Here is a 21,028-nt window from a genome sequence, read left to right on the forward strand (position 1 = left end):
TTCCAGCATTTTCCTTACATGAGGATTTCGGGAATAGTCATACCAAAGAGGTGAAAATGCAGTCGTTTCAAGAAATAAAATACAAAAGTTGTTGGAAATGCTGGGCATGGGAGGAGTCGAGTGAAAATATATATCATTCCCCTATTTTTAGATAGGGAAATGATAATTGATATCCGCCCCTATCGATTACTAGGGACACCCAGCAGCAGTGTATCAATGACTTTGATACTATAGAGGGGCTGATGTACTTCACGTCAGAAGGATTCAATGGGGCTGATTGCCACGTACACTGCCCCTGGCTGTCTCAAGAGGGGCGGATATATCACTTCCCACTTGTAATTAGGGCTACAACTCGGGTCGGGCGGGTCGGGTTTTGGAGAACCCAACCCTACCCGAGAAATATCTCGGGTCGGGTCGGGTTTTTTCATGTTGACGCAGTTTTTTAAGGGAAATTCTTGTTTGGCAAGGCAACTCAACTCATAGAAGTAGAAATTACACTCACATTACACTTGAATCAAACAATGATGTAATTACACTCACATTACACTTGAATCAAACAATGCCGTAATCAAACAATGTTGTAATTACAATCAAACAATGCTGAATCAAACGCTTGAATCAACTCAACTCATAGAAGCAGAAATTACACTCACATACAATAACAGTGGGTGCGTGGGTTTTCACTTTTAACTTGTAACTAATAATAGAAAAAAATGTACATACTATAACTTATGTAACTCGGGTCGGGTTGGGTCGGGCCCCTTCAAACCCGGCTCGACCCGAGATTCAGGCGGGCTTTTGAATGCTCAACCCGGCTCGACCCGAAACCCATGAAACCTGAACCCGACCCAGGTTATTTTCGGGTCGGGTTGATGCGGGTCGGGTAAAACCCGGCTCGAGTTGCAGCCCTACTTGTAATCCTTTCTCACAATTGGTTGATTTCCCCAAAGTCAACACGGTTTTCACATTTTCATGAGCATTCCACTTTTTCCAGCGCAATCTTAAATGCACTTTTGGTGAAACTGACCAATGAAGGCGCCCTCAAAACTTGTTTATGCAAGGGCGCCCTTCATTCTATCATTGCTCTGAAGAGTATAGAAGATATCAAAAATAATTAACTAAAACTACTCTATTTCCATTCAAAAGGAGAGTAAAACGATCCTCATAAGCAAAGCTTAAATAATTCAAAACATAATATCTACTCACTAAGACCATAGAAGGAGCTTGGTTTTATCGTAGGCGCACTTACATGCAAAAAGAATCCTAAACTAATTGGAATTTATCCAAGAAAAAATAGAAAACAAAAAAAAACCTAATACGAGCTAAAATTAACTTCTGTAACTATTATTTCACATTGATGATTAAACACCTCGATTGAGGCATTGTGCTTTTGATTGATGGATTGGAGCTTTGATTGGTGAAACACATGTACAACGATGGTAAATTGTGGGATCTCTGTAGAGTTAATTTGATCCAGGACGTTTAAGCATTCTTCTAGAATTTGGATTGCGTCAAGCTCTACACCTTGGTGAAAACTCATTCTAAAGTTTAAATCAATATCTTCCAAGGCAAATCATTTTTCTTTAAACAAATCATCGTAACAATTTACGAATCTACCATTAAAAAAAAACAATTTACGAATCTACATATCATTTATTTCTTTTGATCATTGCTTCATATTGTATTAACTAATTAACCAAATTTATACTTAATTACCGTTAAGTATCTACATTAAGTCTGATCGAATTAGTTGGCTGAAGTCAGAGCTATGATAGATGATGGCTTTCGTTATTGTGATGTCTTAGGTATTAATAAAATTTGGATTGAATCTGATAGTCTTGTCCTTGTCAATATCACCAAAGGTAAAGACAAGTTCTTTTGGCACGTTCACTACATTTTATAATAGATAAGGAACATATTATCTGCTATACATTTAGTTATTACTCACATTTTCAGGAAAGGTAATCTTATTGCGGACAGCCTTGCCAATCAGGCTTGCGATACCAACACTAATGTAGTTTTCAGGGAATAGGCTACTCTCCCCAAGAATGTTAGAGGAACTTTTAGATACGACCAATTATGTATTCCTTATTTTCATACTAAATAAATGTTGCTTGCCTTTTTTGTTGAAAGGGGGTAGAAGGGTTTTTTTTTTTTTTTTTTTCTATGTATCATGGTGATTGGTGGGTTAGAGGCAAGGTTCTTTGTCCTCCTCTTGTATCCAATTTTTTCATATTAATAAAATTTAAAGGTACCACCCGGGTTCCTAGATAAATTCAGGGTTAAAAAAAAAGGTTTGACTAACTTACATATTTGTTGAAAATATTCACTTGATCTAATCGTGATCGTTGCAAGGATTAATACTCCATTTATTGTCATATTATCTATCTAACTAATTCATCAAATTAATATTCCATTTAGTTTCATATTATCTTTTTTTAACTAATTAAACACATTCACGTTTCATTATATTTACTAAACTATTTATTTTATTCTTGTTCCACATCCTAATGAAGCACTTTTGATAAATACAATCCCCGTCTCTTTGAGAACTCTAACAACAAAGAAAACCTTTCTATATTCTTATTCCAATATGTAAGTATGGATTTCCTATCTTTATTTGCCATGGAAATGTCTTTTGATTTTGCCCCCATCAATGCAAATGGCTATTTATTTTGATTACATTCTACAATGTTACGTGATCATCGATATCATGTTTGAAAGGCTTAGTTCAAGCCCAACCTACAGCAATACTAAACTCTGAACACGTCAGTACAATCTTTCCAATCCTTCCGATCTTTTGCTTTCAAAGTGTTCACCAAAGTCGTAGTCAGCAAAAAATAGAGCAGTTCAACAAACCTTTTGAAAGCTATAAAGTTCAAATTTTCTTACACTTTTTGGTCAAGTTTGGCAGCCATGGATTTTTGTTTCATTCATGAATATGAGCTGACCATATGTTGAAAGAGGGGTAGGGAAAGAGAAACGATGGTGGCAATAAAATATGGAAAAATAAAACTCTATTTTGAATTGAGTTTTTCTTTTCCCTATTTTTCAGCCACTCGTCATCAGTCCACTCATGCCTTCTCATTTGTTAGACTCCCACCCACCCTGCCTCTCTCCCTCCACTTTATAAGCCAATATTCCACGGAAAAAGTTTTCATGCACACCAAACATGGACTTTTTATGTTCAGAATCCATCCTAGCACAAGTTTGAAACGACTCTACTAACTTTTTCTATTCAAAACACTTATAAACACACAATATGTTTGAAAGAGACAATTACGGGTTTCGAGGTACGCCTGCCAATCAATGACCATCTCGTGAAAGGTTAACCTTGTTATAATATCTCTGAATTTTACATAAATAAGCATACCAATCATACAGTGGATAGTGTATATACATAACTAATCCACTTGTTCATTGATCCAAAACAATTTGTTTATTAAGCCATGCTATGAATGGGCCATGCATAAATATCCAGTTTCATAAGAAGATTCTTGGCCTCTAATTTGAAGACCCTTTTCTTAGCACTGTTTTGGATTGCAGGAATTTTCTCAAGGAGTCTGGAAAGGAAATAGGTTTCAAAATTTTCCTACTGCTCTGTTTGGATGCTAGGTTTTTTTTGTTCCCAGGATTTATGTGGGTAAAGTTTTAGTGGTCACATCAGCTTTTTCTTGGTGACATCAGCAAAATCTTCTCTTGAAAATGGTGTTCTCTCTTTCTCTCTCTACCCTCTCTCTCCACTCATCATAATATCTTTATCTAATTAATGCCTGTCCCCTCTTTTGTCTCCTACCTTTACCCACATAAATCCCAGGTAAAAAAAAAAAACCCGGCATCCAAACAGAGCTACATGTTTTTTACATGCAAAAACGATGTGTTTAACTAAGACTACTCAATTTTTACTTAGAGGGACCTTCAATTTATGATTATATTCCTCTAACTTATCCATAATCATAGAATTTCGCTCTATAAGAAAAAAATTTCTACCATTTCCTTTTTGTTTTCTCGCCTTTTATTTATGGGGCATGAATTGGAAGGTTAGAATCATTAAATAAAATAAAGAGCACTGCTAGGAAAACGGGATTCCGTTTACGGGATTCCGTTTTTGAAAAAAAAAAAGAAAAGAAAAAGAAAAGGGCTTCTATCATTTGGGCCACGTCCACTAAAGGACAAATGGAGGAGCTCAAATCCCCATAAAAGTAATAAATACACATTTAAAAGGAAGAAATCAACTGTCATTTGAGTGCCCTTTTTATTTTCCTTAAATAAAGGTTGTTTTGGCTGCATAGGTCATTCATAAAAAGTCATAGCACAAGAACACGGGACCCTCATTCCGTTTCCTGCTTCTATTCAACGCATCTTGTAAGAACTCCAAAATAAGACAGCTAAAATTACGAGATCGGTACCATACGGACAGCAGGCAGTAGGCAGTAGGCAGTAGGCACAAAGTCTTGGTTTATATCTAGCGTCCATTGCAGAAGGCATTTCACGGCTGGTCTGTCGCATGTTAGACCAGCTACCTGATGAAAGAAGACAACTAGCAAATCCCTTAGCTTAATAAACACAAGCTTCACATCCTAGCCAGGCTCGGCTCGGCTCGTTAAGCTCAAAATCTCGGGCTCGGGCTCGGCTCGCGAGCCTTACCGAGCTTGGGTTATATTAAGTTCACACCCCTCATCTTCCCTGGACAGCCCTACATAGTGTAATTTCACTACTTTTTTTCCACTATGGGGGGTAGTCCAAGTAACAAATGGGGTTCCTAAAATGAAGTGACATATTTTGCCTCCCCCGTTCACTCCCCGGACAACCCTTTTAGTGTATATATTAATATATAATATATATATATTTAAATATATTAAATTCTTAACGAGCCTGGCCTAAATCGGGCTCGGCTCGGCTCGTTAAGGATTCGAGCTGAGCTCGAGCGAGCTTCCGAGCCCGAGCCAAAATTGACACCCTTAGAACCACGAGATATTACACCAGAGTTTCTGAGATCTTCCCCGAGGGACATTCCTGCCCTCAGAGGCAAACCTGGGTTACCACGCCCTGAGCTCTGATACCATTTGTAGGAAATTTAACCGGGTAGAACTCACCGCTAAAAGTTAGCCGTTCAGGGGAGGATGCCCATTCCCTTATAAGCTCATCCACATCCACTCATGCTCTGTTTGGATGCTGGTAGATGTTGGGGGGATTTAGAGAAGAAGAAGTCAAAGGGAAATCAAAAGGAAATCAGTCAACGGGGAGATTGTGAGCAAATCTCCCCGACATTGTTTGGTTGGGGGTAGGAGATGTGCATGAGTTTTTTTACCGTATCTTTTAAGATTTTTTTGGGGAATGTTATCAGCACTACTGTTTTTTTATGAGGGCACTCCTCACTTTATAAAAAGTACGGTATGGCCCGCACCATAGGATTATCCAAACCGTCCATTAGATGGGCCATAGCCTAAATAGGTTATGCCCCAAAATTATTTCCATTGGTTGATTCTAACCCTCCGATATATAGAGGGTTAGGATCAACCCTCTAACATTCAGATTGGAGGGTTAGGATCATCCTATGGAAATGATTTTTGGAGCATAACCTATTTAGGCTATGGCCCATCTAATGGACGGTTTGGATCATCCTATGGTGTGGGTCATACCGTACTTTTAATAAAGTGAGAGTGCCCGCATAAGAAAACAGTAATGTTGATAACATTTCATTTTTTTTATTTATAGGAATTTGCTAGCAAACTTCTCCTATACCACTTCTCGTCATGCGGCCATCCTTGTGCAAAGATGCGCACATACAAAGGTTGCTAACAAAAGCAAAAATAAGTAAAAAAAGTAATCATTAAAAAAAAAAAAGTAAAATAGCCGAAGTTATAAAGTTTTAAATGAAAAATTACCTAGAAATGGTTCTAAAGTTTGAAAATGACGAAAAAATACCAACAAAATGTAATAAGATATGACAATTACGGAAAAAATTAAAAGCAAAAGTAAAAAGTTGTGACAATTACGGTGAAAAAGAATTTTCCAGAAATTCTCCCATTTTTCCTTTAATTTGGAGAAATTCGTCCGGCGATTTCAAGGGTTCCACGTCACCCGACAAGCGCCCGACATAACCAGCGGTCAAAATTCCAATTTTATGCTAAATCCCTACCAAACACCCTTCGGGTAATTAGGAGAATTACATTCCCTACTATTTTACTTAAAAAAACGTAACCAAACAGAGCATCGAGGTTACGATGTGGAATTTCTTGCTTTTGCGTATAAACCCCTAGTAGTAATTTAGATCAGGGGGATGTGAAGCTTGGATAGGAAGCTGCGGTTAAAAAGTCGGCGAATATAAATTAGGGCGATGATAAATTCCCACCCCTGTAGGATAATTTGCATCCATTTAAAGGAGGGTATGTGACATACTTTAAACCTTTTAAACGTCAATTCACCTTACATGGGTTGCGAATTATCCTACAGGGGATGCAGATTTATTATTATGATTTGGCATATTCACCGTCGGACTATTGGAAAACGTCAAGTTGCAGCGCATATTACCATTTAAAAAAGGGAAGTGATATATTATCCCCATTTCCTTCCCCCTCTAGTGTATTTATGTTCCATTTTCTACACTGCAAGGGGGTGGCCCAGAGAAGAAATGGGGGCAAATAGGTTATTTCCCTAAAATAAGGAAAAAGAGCGTACAACAAACTATTTAGAGCCCAATTGGGTTTAACCTCTCGCGTTAAGTAATCCTCATTAATGCGTTCTAGCTGGCCTTAAGTAATTCCGATCTACTTTATTCCTTAAACTTGGACCATCCCTCTCCTTTCCTACAAAACTACCAATGTTTCTCTTAATATCTACAAAGCAACCCTTATTTTACATCTAACTAGGACCATGCATGTCGCTTAATTATAGCCCATTAGATCAACCGTCCCAATCTCATACACCTATGACTTGTAGGACCATAGGTTGATTGACGGATCAAATCCTAAGAGTAGGGTATCTGATCATGATAAACCATTACTTGCGAAGCTACTCCATTGTATTAAGGCCTCGTTTGTTTTGTATTTTGGGAACCAATTTAGAGTCCAAAACTGATTATTGGACTCCCAATCGGTTCTCTGAATCCAAAACAAACAGGGCCTTAGGATTTGACCCCAGTAGTCAACCTTTTTGGTCTCACGTGGCCCACTTCTCTGGGATCATCACCATTAATACTCTTGTCGGAGCTCTAAAAAAGGATTTATGGATAAGGCCATTTTGAAAAAGCACTTGGTCGGATCTGACCAATAAGAGATCCCAATGGATCGTGACCAAGGCATAGGTGGATCCGATCCCAAGTGGGTCACTTGATCAGTTTTCCTCAAATTTTACTGTTACATTTCTTAAAAGCCGTAATGCAAATAAACAGAATAAAAAAGACAAAATAGGAAGAGAGGTTGATTCAAGGCAACCGGGTTTACTAGCGGCTCAATTCGAGAGAAGTCATGACTCTCCAAAACAAAGTTTCCTTTGCTGCTGTAGAATTCTTCCTTTTCATTTCATTGAATTGTTACTATATAAATACAAGCAAGAGCAGTGTCACATCACAAGCACACTTACCCACTAACAAGAAACATCATAAATAACTAACTCCCACTCCCCTAAGCACATTAGCCATAGCTAACAGCCATTACCTTAGACACACACCCACTACTATGCACTAACCCACCTCACATACGTCATGAGAAAATACACATAACATTTACCATGCTCAAACAATAGATTGATTAAGGGTATTTTAGTCATTCAAAATATTAGTATCGTCATCTTTATGGTAACTCAGTAATAAGCAGCGTAGGTTTCATCGGGTGGCTTCTAGACAACGAGTCTTGGTCTATCCGCCACGTAATAGTAGCGATAAAGAAACAGACACCCCTAGAAACTTCCTTTTCACCCCTACAAATACCTCCCTCACCGCCTTTCTTATTATTATTGCAATTCTCGCAGCATTTCTCTCTTCTCCCTTCTCTCTACTTGAAGTCTTTATTAGTCTCTTCTATTTACCTTTTCTACCCTTTCTATTAACAAAAATGTGCGGTGGAGCGGTCATCTCCGATTTCATCCTCCCTCGCAATCGTGGCCGTCGACTCTCCTCCGATTTCTGGCCCGACTCTTTCGAATCCGATTTCCTCCGTTTCAGCCACGAACAAGACCACCCTCCAAAAAAGAAACCTTCCCCTTCAGGTAATTTATTTTCTCATTTTACCTCTCTACCCTTATTTTTTCAATCCCTTTCTTACCCCCCTTTTTTCTTTTACCATAGGTGGTGCTGACAATGATGGTATTACTGAGAAGAAGGTAAAAAGGAAGCGGAAGAATCTCTACCGAGGAATCAGGCAACGGCCGTGGGGAAAATGGGCGGCTGAGATTAGAGATCCTAGAAAAGGAGTTAGGGTTTGGTTGGGCACTTTTAACACTGCAGAAGAAGCAGCTAGGGCTTACGATAATGAGGCTCGTAAGATCAGGGGTAAAAAAGCCAAAGTAAATTTCCCCAATGAAGAAAAAGAACCCACTTATCCCAAACCAAAACATTCTCACCCTACTTACAATAATCCCTCACAAGCTCTAGATTTTGGGGGTTTTACTGGTACCGTCGATCTCTGTCAGACTGAAGAAATCCCAGCCGTTGATTGGGTGGATGTCCCCGCAGAACTTAACCCGATTTCTGGGTCTTCATCGGACTGTCTAGATTCTTCCATGGCGATGAATAAGATGGTGGGAAATGAGGAAGAAAATAAGGTTGTCAGGCAGCTATCAGAAGAGTTATCGGCTTTTGAAACGTATATGAAATTTTATCAGATACCGTACATGGACGGTGGTGTGGAACAATCAACGGTCTCAAATCCTGTTCAGGAAAGCCTCGTTGGAGATCTATGGAGTTTCGATGATGTTCCAGCTGACGAAACTGCACTGTGAGGGAAAACGTTTCGTTTCTTTTCCCTTTTCTCATTTTTCTGATTTTGGGTTGTTCTTGTTTCGTATCGGTCAAGTGAAAATATCGGGTTTCGGGTTGTTTTTATCCTAATTCATGTATTTATTTGTTTTTTTCTTCTTCTCACGTTGTTAGTTTGTTTTGCACTTTACCGATCATCCAACTAATGAACTTCTAGCAGGAGTTATCTGGAAAGTTTTGGAAAAGAATTTTTTTTTCCAAAATTTCATGTTTTCCCAATCTCATTGTTTGATTACACATGGAAAAAAATTTAATTCGACCTACTGAATTTAAATTTTTATTTACAGGGAACTTCAATTTATAAGTATCCTTAAAATTTATCATTTCTCACTAACTTATGGGGATTTGATAGGGGGCAATTGCAGCATGGGAGAGCAGCAGCCACATAGGCTCTCTTTTAAACTCATCCGAGAGGTAAAGTTTTGATATTATCACTAACACACCTTGTCTTTTAGTGTTTAATTAGCTTTCAAAAGGTTATTACACCATTTCCCAAAAAGCTCTAAAGACAGGCGGGTTTGTAAGGTTGTGCAGATAACAATATTTTGATTGGTCCTGAATCCATATCTCAGGGGGGCCTAAACGTAGCTCCAAAATTTGATAGAGCTTCATAGATTTAATGGAGTATGCTGGTGTACTTGTTGGATCAGTGGGCTAACAGATACACAAGGTCCCTTTCTTCCTAGCTGCATCTGAAAAACAAGAAACAACTAAACTATCCGAAATCTTCTTGTACATGCCACTCTAATCTTCCCATTTCACTTTTATACCAAGCTTGGATTTGCTATGCAATTTCACGGAAAGCCATTTCGGGGCTCGCTTTTACAAGAGAGAACACCCACCTCAAATGAATTGAAAGAGTAAGAACAAAATCAACTAAAATGTGAGTCTTTGCTGCTGCGGAATGTCTTTCCGCTAAATTGCATAGCAAATCCCAAAAAGCAGTAGAAGCAGATCAAATCTGTCTTGAATAAAATAAAGAGTGCCATTATCAAATGGTAGGAGAGCAGATAAATATTGTCTAAAATTCAGCAAAGCAATTTTAAGCATGAAATAGTCACACTCAGCGAAATGAGATACAGCGAATCCTCCCAGATGAACAGTCTAGATATATCTTACCGGGTCAGATTCAGTGAATATCCAAGCAGTGGGCCCCTCTATTGTTTGGTCACATGCCATTTCAAAGTGCGCCCCTGGTTTTCGGTTTCCGTGGGAGATAAAGTGAGAGCAGAGGTCGCCCACAGCTTTCGTATAAATGGCATATGTTCGTTGTGACTTCGGGGCTAAGGGTGTCAATTTTGGCTCGGGCTCGGAAGCTCGGCTCGAGCTCGGCTCGAATCCTTAACGGCTCGTTAAGCTTAACTAGCGTTAAGACTCGTTAAGAATTTAATATATTTAAATATATATATTATATATTAATATATACACGAAAAGGGTTGTCTAGGGAGTGAAAGGGGGAGGCAAAATATGTCACTTCTTTTTGGAACCCCATTTGTTACTTGGACCACCCCTTAGTGTAAAAAGAGTAGTAAAAAAACACTAGATAGGGCTGTCCAGGGAAGATGAGGGGTGTAAAATTAATATAATTCGAGCTCGATAAGGCTCGCGAGCCTGACCGAGTCTGACCGAGCGGAACCCACCTTTTGAGCTTAACAAGCCGAGCCGAGCCTGGCCAAGTTCGGCTCGGCTCGTTTACACCCCTACTTCGGGCGTATTCTTAGGTCCTTTCGGTCCTTCTAAAAAGACTTTTATTGGGTCTCACTCGGTCCAAGTTTACCTGGTCATGCAAATGGCCTCGAGGACACCTCCCCTGGATGCTCCAAAAAGTGGGAAAGTAAAAGTAAAAGTAAAAGTGGATATTTTTAGAGTTTTTATGAGATTTTATACGATGGCCGACCTGCGATGTAAAAAGGTTGGAGATAAAAAAATCCTCCCTCCCTATCTCCAATCCTCCCTCCCAATTTTTATCCAAGAAAAGCCTTTTTTTTTTCTAACTTTTCCTTGGATCAGAAATCAAGGGTGGTAGATTTTCTCTCCGCACTTTTTACCACATGGTCAGCCACTATATAATTTCTCAATTTTTATAGTGCCAAATTTTTCTAAAAGTACTGTAGGGAGCACATCATAGGATGATCCAAACCGTCCATGTGATGGAACACAACATGTATATAGGTTGTTCCCAATAAATCATTACTGTAGGATGTTCCTAGCCCTCCGACCTATAGAGGTTTCCATAATATGCAGTTCCTCTATAGATTGGAGGGATGGGATCATCCTACAGAAATGGTTTTTTGGGGACAACCTATTTACTTTGTGGCCTATCAAATGGACGGTTTGGGTCATCCCATAGTGTGGTCCGTACAGTACATTTTTGAAAAATATGGTGATCTAAATCTAAAGTTCTAAAATCAACGGTTAGGATCAATCGAAGGTTGGGCCTCCCAAAAAAAGTGAATATTTTCCACTTTCTAACTTTACTAGTAAAAATGTACGTGCGATGCACGTGGTATCCATTTAAATTATCCATTTAAAATTGTACAGACCACATCATAGGTTGATTTAAACCGTCCATGTGATGGAACAGAACATCAATAGGTTGTGCCCGTAAAATCATTTCCACGGCTGATCCTAGCCCTCCAATCTATAGAGGTTTCCATGATTGTTGTTCCTCTTAAGGTGCCCAGAATTCGTCAATATTTTTACAGGTGTCCTGCATTCATAATATCAACATTTCTGTAATTTCACCCGCACATAGGCTCTGTTCACTTCTTTTCCTTGGTGCTGTTTTCCTTGGAAAACCGCCTTTTTTTTCCCTGACATGACCTTGACAAGACAGAATTTCTGTGTTCACTTCTTTTCCAGGGAAAACTATTATCAGATGTGGAATTTCTTATTTAAAGGCTAAAAATGACGTGGAAATTGACTTTTTCCCTCTTACTTGAGATTTGCTTTCCGATTAAATATATCGGAAAGAGGCTTTCTAGGGAAAACGAAGCCTTTTCCTCTTCATTCCTTTCCCTTCTGCCATGTCACCTGGAAAGGAAAGGAAAACGAAATCCTTTCCTTTCCTTTCCGGGGAAAAGAAGTGAACAGAGCCATAGTGAACAAGGAAAAGTAGTTTTTTTCGTCATCGTTAGGGGTGCAACTTGGGTGTCAACCCGACCCAATTCGGGTTGGGTTGGGTCGGGCTGACCCGATTTGATATGGTACCAATTATTGATCACCTCAACTCAAGCCGGGTTGTTTTGGATTTTGAGAACCAATAGTGAGTCACCAATAATCAGTTTTTAACTCACAATCGGTTCTCAAAATCCAAACCAAACAGGGACTAATAATTAACAAAGGGAAATATTATCCACACTACTATATTTTGATGGTCACACTCCTCACTTTATTCAAGTACGGTATGGCCCGCACCATAGGATTATCCAAACCATCCATTGTGGACTGTGGAGACTATTTCAATGTTGAAAAAGAAAAACACACATATATAGAACTACGACGGTTTGAAATTATATATAGTGCTAATGTCCTCACTACCATATTTTATAATGGCACTACTCACCGTATTTTGATGATTGCACTCCTCACTCTATCAAAATGTATGGTATGGCTCGTTGTGGACCCCGATCCCGAGAGGACGGTGATCGAGGGACGCGAGATCCCCCGTCAATCCTCTGAGACCTCCACAATGTGAAGGCGAGCTCTACCAAGGAACTCTCGAAATGATGCCGCTCACAGCATGGGTGGCGAATGCATAAGTATGAGATACATCTTGATGCGGAGACAAAAGCCTCGAAACCAAGACGCACCTAAAATAACTCAGAGTCGTCATCCAAGGAAATGAGCCCTAGATCCCATGAAATACTCTGTTGCAACGGATAACCAGAGATGCAAAGGTCCGTGCCTGGTGACGAATGAGGAAGATCTGAAGAGCACCCCCAATTCGCCCAAGTACAAGCACTTGGTCTCTTATGCCATTTTTTTAAATTAACTTTGAAGACTCTTGGGCAAAAATCATGTGAAATGGGAACAATCATCCCCGAGAAAACGTCTATCTAAGCATACATGACCCGGGGATGGGCAAAGAAAATGAACATCCAAATCCTAACTCATCGCATCTAATAAAGCAATAAACAACCACCTGCAGAGCTATAACTAAACAGACAATGATAGATATAATGAGATAAGGAAAGGAGTAAAGATCTATATCTAGACAGATAATCAAGATAAGACAAATGAATAAACGCTATAGCTAACCAACCAAAGCAGTAAGGTAAACACATTAGCATGCGAACCTATGCAAGAGATAAGGCTGAGAAGATGGCAATCAATCACATGCTAGAACAATAAACAAACCAAAAAAATTAATTCATAATAAACCAAAGACAAACCCGCAGTGAGCTATCAAGATGTAAAAAAAAGTAAAGGAATCAGGAAATCAAAGGTGTACGATGACCAAAAATGACAGGGGAAAGAAAACGGAACACACGATAAGCTCAGAGGGCGATTCAAATGGAATCAAGCCCAGCGATCCTAATCTGCTGAAGATCGGACTAGTCTCGCGATCGTCATGACCTATCGTTGGGCTCAGCGAGGGCAATCCCTGTGAAGGGACCACGCTACGTCATCGTCCGTCCCAAAACTCAATAAAACGTCGGAAAACCGATGAAAACCGAAAAACCACGATCGAAATCGGAAATGGAATGAAAAAGGGGACTCCGAGTGACCTGGCGATCATCATCCTTGCCCATTTTTGTTTTGAAATGTTTGAAAATATTTATTAAAAAGGTTTGACTGGACTTGGGTGGACCCAAGCTACCTACGTACCCTGTGGAAAGGGATCAAGCCAACGTAGTTCGAAACAGCTTTTTCGAAAAATGCTTTTGATGTTTTTGACGTTTGTAGATTTTTGTTGTTTTTTATCCCTTTGATTGAAAGGGGGTTTTGGCTCAGGAGGTTTCCGTCCGTCGTCGCCACTTAGATGAGAGGAAATTTAAGAAGAATGAAATAAAACCCAAATATCAACGGAAATGCCGAAGGGAAGATAAAAGGGAAGAGAAAAAGGGGTGCTTAGATGGCTCTCAAATTTTGCCCATACGAGGATACAATAAAACCAATGAGAATAATCGCTCAGCTCGAGGTCTTCATATCTAATTGCACAAAGAATCAGTGAGATGCCAAACCCTTAAGCAACAACACCATCCTCAAGGAAGCCTATCTTTGTTGTATGAGTTTAGAGCTCTTTGGGCAATCCATGGGTCATGGAAGATCGAATAGGGTAGTATAAACACATTTGGCTTATGCAATTATTAAGCATTTTTAGTCATCTATCATTACCAAACCCCCCAAACTTCTAAATCCCAAACCCATGTAGAAGTGATCTAAGCTATAGACATCAAGAATTTTAAAATTGCCATAAAGAAAGGAATCCAATTACCATACGGCGAAATACTAGATCTGCGTCTTCATCAAATTATGGCAATGCGAATATCAATACTCGTGACTACCTTAGGGAAGGGATATCGTCACCAACATGCTTTATCAGTTGCGTTAACTCAAGTGGTCTTTGATTTTTTTGAAGAATATTTAGACATCTGATTAGAATTAGAATAAAGAGAAGAATGCAAGCTGAGTTTACGCAACTGTTAAAACATAGTAGTGCCGGGAACATTGACCGAAAACTCCTTACCCTGATGGCTACAACACCTTCACTTCTGTTATTATTTCCATGGGAGGGAAAAGAAAATCCAAGGTCATCACCCTTCCACCCACTGCTCCGACGAATGAATGGAAATAAACCAACTCATTCCCAGCCATTTTCCAAGATTGACATAGCATAAAAAAAATCAGATGGGGGGATAGTATTACCTGTATTGAGTGCAACTGGTTATAATTCCTGAATGGCCGTCGGCAATCCGCGGTGCTAGCGGCTGAGATCGGTGATGATGAATGGGCTGGGTGGGGAGGAGTTGGTCGGAAGGGATGGGGCCTGCCGGATTCCGACGAGGATCGTCGGGGAAGATGGCTGGAAGTCCTCCCTTTTTTCCCTTTTTTTTTCTCTACCTCTCTCTCTTTCTCCTTTGCAGAAAATGATCGAGCCCCCTCCCTCTCCACGATTTGATTTTTTGATTAAATAGCTAGGGTGCCCTCCTTGATCCCATCTCCACCCTCCATTTGCTGCCTTCTCATCTCAGCCATCTCTTTCCCTCTGCTAGCCTTAATGCCCTTTTAGAAACCCTAAAATCTAGAAGGCTCTAATCTAATCCAAGCCCTACACTTCACTTTTTAGATCCTACAGCCCATGTTTATTGCTTACAAAGGAAGTAACACTCATTTTATCAAAATTCCCCTAGGACAAGGTGATTTTACATCCTCCTACCATTAGGCTCTACTTGCCTTTTCTTCCTATCAATGGGCACCCCCACTTGATTGTTTCACTCCTCTCTTCTAAAAGGGAAAATATATATGCCTCCCCTTTCTTCCTCGGACAGCCCTCCTTAGCATATTTTCTGCGCTATATGGGGGGTGGTCTAAGCAAGGAAGGGGAAAGGGCGAATTATTTTCTCCTAGATGTTTTTCCGGGGAGATGATATTGACACACCCATATTTTGATAATTTTCTAATTTTTGCACAGATGAAAGAGGAGGTCGGGGCGGTTGAACGGAGAATATCAATGGGATTTGGAGATCACTCGGGCTTTCAGAATATTTTGAGAAATAATTTCCAAGTGGGTAATTTCGAATTTTTCAGGCTCTTTCGCAATTGGAGCTCGATTTTTAGAACTTTCATTCGATCTCGGGAATTGGTTTCGGAATTGATTCGCAAACTTGAAACTTGATTCTGAAGGACTTTGAATTTGGTCTCGGGACTCAAATTTCGGGATTTATTCAATTTTTGGGAAATTTGGGTCAGGTCAAAATGGGGTGTCTACACCCGTACCCTGTGTCAGTACTTTTCGTATGTAGATTACGATTTTACCCTGAAATAATTTCTCAAAGAGATAGATGTTAGATATCAGCAAAGGGGTTAATGGTAAAAGAGTAATGCTGACGTGTAAATCCCAGACAAAAAGAAAAGAAATTTCTTTTGGATGGGCCACTTCCTACATAGGTTGTGCCCCAAAAATAATTTTCATAGGTTGACCCGAACCCTCCGATTTATAGAGGGTTATAGGTTGATCTAAACCGTCCATGTGATGGAACACAACATCAATCGGTTGTGCCCGTAAAACCATTTCCATAGGTTGATCCTAGCCCTCCAATCGATAATGGTTTCCATAATTGTTGTTCCTCTTCAGGTGTTCGAAATCCATCAATATTTTGCAAGTGTCCTACATGAGTAATATAAAGTAGTTCTTTCTTCATTATCATATGTCTTTACCTCTTCTTGGTAGTTTTTTGTTGTAATTGTCATAGATAGGTACCCTGTGTCGGTACTTTTCGTATGTAGATTACGATTTTACTCTCAAATAATTTCTCATGGAGACAGATGTTAGATATCAGCAAAGTGGTTAATGGTAAAAGAGTAATGTTGATGTGTGGATCAAAAGGTGGGACACAAGCGGAAATAACGGCAAAGGGTGGAGGAACTTAACCGATCATTTTGCCTTTATATATAGTAGTTAGATTAGATTAGATTAGATTAGATTGGGGGCGCTGATATTCCCCTCTCTCCCCCGCACTGCCTAACGTTAAACGTTAGGATTTAACATATATATGTCACTTTCCCACCATTTGACCGGTCTCTCTCTCTCTCTCTCTCTCTCTCTCTCTCTCTCTCTCTCTCTCTCCACACACACACACACACAATATGAACAGTTGGTGGGCCCAACAGAAATCGTTGGTGGAATGGTGGGCCCATCTTTGAACAACGTAGGCCCGCCCATACCACACCATAGGATAATCCAAACCGTCCATTTGATGGGCCATAAACGTAAATAGGTTGCGTCCCAAAATATCATTTCCATAGGCTGATCGTAGCCCTCCAGATCTAAATAGAAACTACATCTTATGTAACCTCTATAGATTGTAGGGTTGTGATCATCCTATGGAAATGATTTTTGGGGCATAACCTATTTACATTGTGGCCCATCAAATGAATGGTTTGGACCATTCTATGGAGTTAGTCGTAAAGTAACATTAAGGCCCGTCCACAACATAGGACGATCCAAGCCGTCCATGGTTTGGATAATCCTATGGAGTTGGTCGTACAGTAACATTAAGGCCCAATCGTAGGCCCCACTGATATTTTTTTCAAATTGAAGCGTACCGTCCACAACATAGGATGATCCATGCCGTCCATGGTTTGGATCATCCTATGGTGTGATTCGTACAGTAACATTAAGGCCCAATTTAGGCCCCACCGATATTTTTGAAAATGAAGTGTACCGTCCAGACCATAGGATGATCCAAGCCGTCCATTTGATGGGCCATAACGTAAATGGATTGTGCCCCCAAAAGGGTTGGCCCATCAAATGAATGGTTTGGATCATCCTCTGGTCGTACAGTAACATTAAGGCCCGTCCACAACATAGGATGATCCAAGCCGTCCATGGTTTGGATAATCCTATGGAGTTGGTCGTACACTAACATTAAGGTCCAATTGTAGGCCCCACCGATATTTTTCAAATTGAAGCATACCGTCCACAACATAGGATGATCCAAGCCGTCCATGGTTTGGATCATCCTATGGTGTGGTTCGTACCAATTTAGGTCCCACCCATATTTTTGAAAATGAAGTGTACCGTCTAGACCATAGGATGATCCGAGCCGTCCATTTGATGGGCCACAATGTAAATAGGTTGTGCCCCAAAAATCATTTCCGTAGGATGATCACAACCCTACAATCTATAGAGGTTGCATAAGATGTAGTTTCTATTTAGATCAGAGGGCTAGGATCAGCCTATGGAAATTATATTTTGGGACGCAACCTATTTACGTTTATGGCCCATCAAATGGACGGTTTAGATTATCCTATGGTGTGGTATGGGCGGGGCCTACGTTGTTCAAAGATGGGCCCACCATTCCACCAACGGTTTTTGTTGGGCCCACCAACTGTTCCTGTTGTGTGTGTGGAGAGAGAGAGAGAGAGAGAGAGAGAGAGAGAGAGACCAGTCAAATGGTGGGAAAACGTTAGCCAGCCGTCAGGGCGGGGGAATAGCCTAATGCTCTGTTTGGTTACGTTTTTTTGAGTAAAATAGCAGGGAATGTAATTCTCCTAATTACCCGATGGGTATTTGGTAGGGATTTAGCATAAATGGGAATTTTGACCGTCGATTATGTCGGGCGCTTGTCGGGTGACGTGGAACCCTCGAAATTCGCCGGACGAATTTCTCCAAATCGAAGGAAAAATGGGAGAATTTCTCAGGGAAATTATTTTTCACCGTAATTGTCATAACTTTCTACTTTTGCTTATAGTTTTTTCCGTAATTGTCATATCTTATTACATTTTGTTGGTATTTTTTTTGTAATTTTTAAACTTTATAACCATTTCTAGGTAATTTTTCATTTAAAACTTTAAAACTTCTGCTTATTTTACTTTTTTTGTAATGATTACTTTTTTTACTTATTTTTGCTTTGCTAGCAACCTTTGCCATGTGCGCATCTTTGCACAAGGATGGTCACATGCCGAGAAGTGGCATAGGAGAAGTTTGCTAGCAAATTCCTACAAAAAAAGAAAAGAAAAAGGAAATGTTATCAACACTACTGTTTTCTTATGAGGGCACTCTCACTTTATTAAAAGTACGGTATGGCCCACACCATAGGATGATCCAAACCGTCCATTAGATGGGCCATAGCCTAAATAGGTTATGCTCCAAAAATCATTTTCATAGTATGATCTTAACCCTCCAATCTGAATGTTAGAGGGTTGATCCTAACCCTCTATAGATCGGAGGGTTAGAATCAACCAATGGAAATAATTTTGGGGCATAACCTATTTAGGCTATGGCCCATCTAATGGACGGTTTGGATAGTCCTATGGTGCGGGCTATACCATACTTTTTATAAAGTGAGGAGTCCCCTCATCAAAATACAGTAGTGCTGATAACATTCCCCAAAAAAATCTTAAAAAATACGGTAAAAAAACTCATGCACATCTCCTACCCCCAACCAAACAACGTTGGGGAGATTTGCTCACAATCTCCTCGTTGACTGATTTTCTTTTGATTTCCCTTTGACTTCTTCTTCTCTAAATCCCCAAACATCTACCAACATCCAAACAGAGCATAAGGGAATATCAGCGCTTGCGATTTGCTATTTAGATGCGGTCATTCGGTTGGAAAACGGGATTCCTCTTCGAGTGAAAAAACGGGCATCATTTACTGCAGCCACGTCCGCTAAAGTCAAATCAACAGTCACATCACACCCGTTTGTATTTCCAAAATGGAATCCCGTTTTCAAAGTGTTTTTCCCGGTTGTAAATTTTTCTAAATGGCAATCATATATTTGCATGATTGCATCCCTGTAGGATGATTCGCACTCTCTAACGTGAATTAAGGCAGACTATAACGGCTTTCGATGCTTCCAGGGGTGTGAATCATCGTACAGGGGGTGCGAATTTATCATCTCACTTTTCCAAATACTAGCCATCTTGCACTCATATTCTTTTCCTTCCGTGCTAAGTGCATCCAAATAGAGGATTTGGATCAGAATCCTATTCCCATAACAATCGAAAAATACAATAAAATAAAATGTATAATTCAAAACGATTTCAATAAAAATACTACTACTTGATTCTATTCAAATTTTTTTCTTTTTTTTAAAAAAAAATTTGAACCAAGCACAAGAACGCGGAATTTGAATAAGATGCCAATTCCGGTGCCCGATTCCAGCAATCAAAATACACCCCAACACTATCCCCTTACCTATCAAATCTGATTTAAGGCTGTGTTTGGATTGCGAATCAGGAATAATAATCAGTATCCTACTGGGGTTATTTCATTTTGGGTGGGTTCATTCTTCCTGCTGCATATTTTCAGTTTGATGCCGTAACTGGAAGTATATCTTCTCCGAGGAGTTTGTGCTTTTTCACTCCCAGTAGGATGGAAGAATTCTTGCCAAATCTTATCCATATCAGATCATATTTTGTAAATTCAAATGTTAAGAGAAATTTTTTGAAGTGTGATTTTTCCCTTTTTTTGGAGGGAGGGAGGGAGGGGGGAGACACCCCTATCTTTTTCTTTAATGGTAACGGGTTACGTAAAGGAGGTGAATTTATCACCGCCCTTTATCTATCTATCTTTATGTGTGTATCTGTCTACCTATAATACATGCTAAGCATGTCTCTTTCAAATGTCATTCGCTTTCATTCCAAGAAAGCATTACCAGAAACCTTTTCTTTTATAAATCAAGTTTTTCTTTTGAAAGGGTGAGGCCTAAAACTTTACACGCAAAGCATAGCATAGGTGGGGGCAGACAAACAGGAGCGCGAGCAAACAAAAGAGATAGCATGTATTTCCACAAATGCAAAAAAGGGTGAAAATAGCCTTAATCGATCAGCCATTTTCACCCCTTCTTTATTTGAAGCAACGAGTGAACAACCAATCACTCCAAAAGCTTAAGCTGTTGGAGATGGCTTTATTTAATCCTTTATAATTCAATACTGCCCCTCACGTGTGACCCTTCTTTTTAAGGTTGGCCGACACCCGATACATGTGGCCTCTCTTTTGGGTTGGCCATTACATGTAGATTTTTAATACTAAGGAGTTTTGAATTTAGAGCCCAGGTCTTGCCCGCTGATACCATGTGAAACAACCAATAACTAAAAAATCTTAAGCTGTTGGAGATGATATTTTAGAAGTGTTTTCCATATGCTAATGTTGATAACTCCTTAAATCTTGAATATGGTGTTTTCCATATGCCATTTCTCAAGTTTCCTCCTTAAATCTTGAATCAAATGATGATAATGTTAAGATAGAGAAGGAGGATTAAAAGCATGATGAAGTCACAATAAATAAACCTTGAATTGAAAAAATAAAAGCAGACCATGATTAATTTACAGAAGTTAGTTCTCTCATATCCTCCGATTTCTCGTGGTGGAGGAGTTTGA

At 39.6% G+C, this 21,028-nt stretch overlaps 1 protein-coding gene across 1 annotated transcript; it reads left to right on the plus strand.

The window, feature by feature from the left end:
• The first annotated feature begins 7,935 nt into the window (after nucleotides 1–7,935).
• On the plus strand, nucleotides 7,936–9,136 carry LOC143852789 (ethylene-responsive transcription factor ERF071-like). Its single transcript, XM_077362390.1, has 2 exons — nucleotides 7,936–8,208; nucleotides 8,288–9,136. Exons 1-2 carry the CDS (start codon nucleotides 8,055–8,057, stop codon nucleotides 8,938–8,940), a joined length of 807 nt encoding a protein of 268 aa, XP_077218505.1. The 5' UTR covers nucleotides 7,936–8,054; the 3' UTR covers nucleotides 8,941–9,136.
• Nucleotides 9,137–21,028: the final 11,892 nt, after the last annotated feature.

The sequence above is a fragment of the Tasmannia lanceolata genome, unplaced genomic scaffold, assembly GCF_043159265.1.
Source record: "Tasmannia lanceolata isolate RefF3 unplaced genomic scaffold, GAP_Taslan_0.1 ptg000019l, whole genome shotgun sequence".
NCBI lineage: Eukaryota > Viridiplantae > Streptophyta > Magnoliopsida > Canellales > Winteraceae > Tasmannia > Tasmannia lanceolata.

Bases quoted from the DNA above. Each gene is read 5' to 3' on its own strand.
- LOC143852789 (XM_077362390.1), top strand. From the start codon at position 8,055: ATGTGCGGTGGAGCGGTCATCTCCGATTTCATCCTCCCTCGCAATCGT. The intron at 8,209-8,287 runs GTAATTTATTTT...CTTTTACCATAG, and splicing joins AAAGAAACCTTCCCCTTCAG to GTGGTGCTGACAATGATGGT.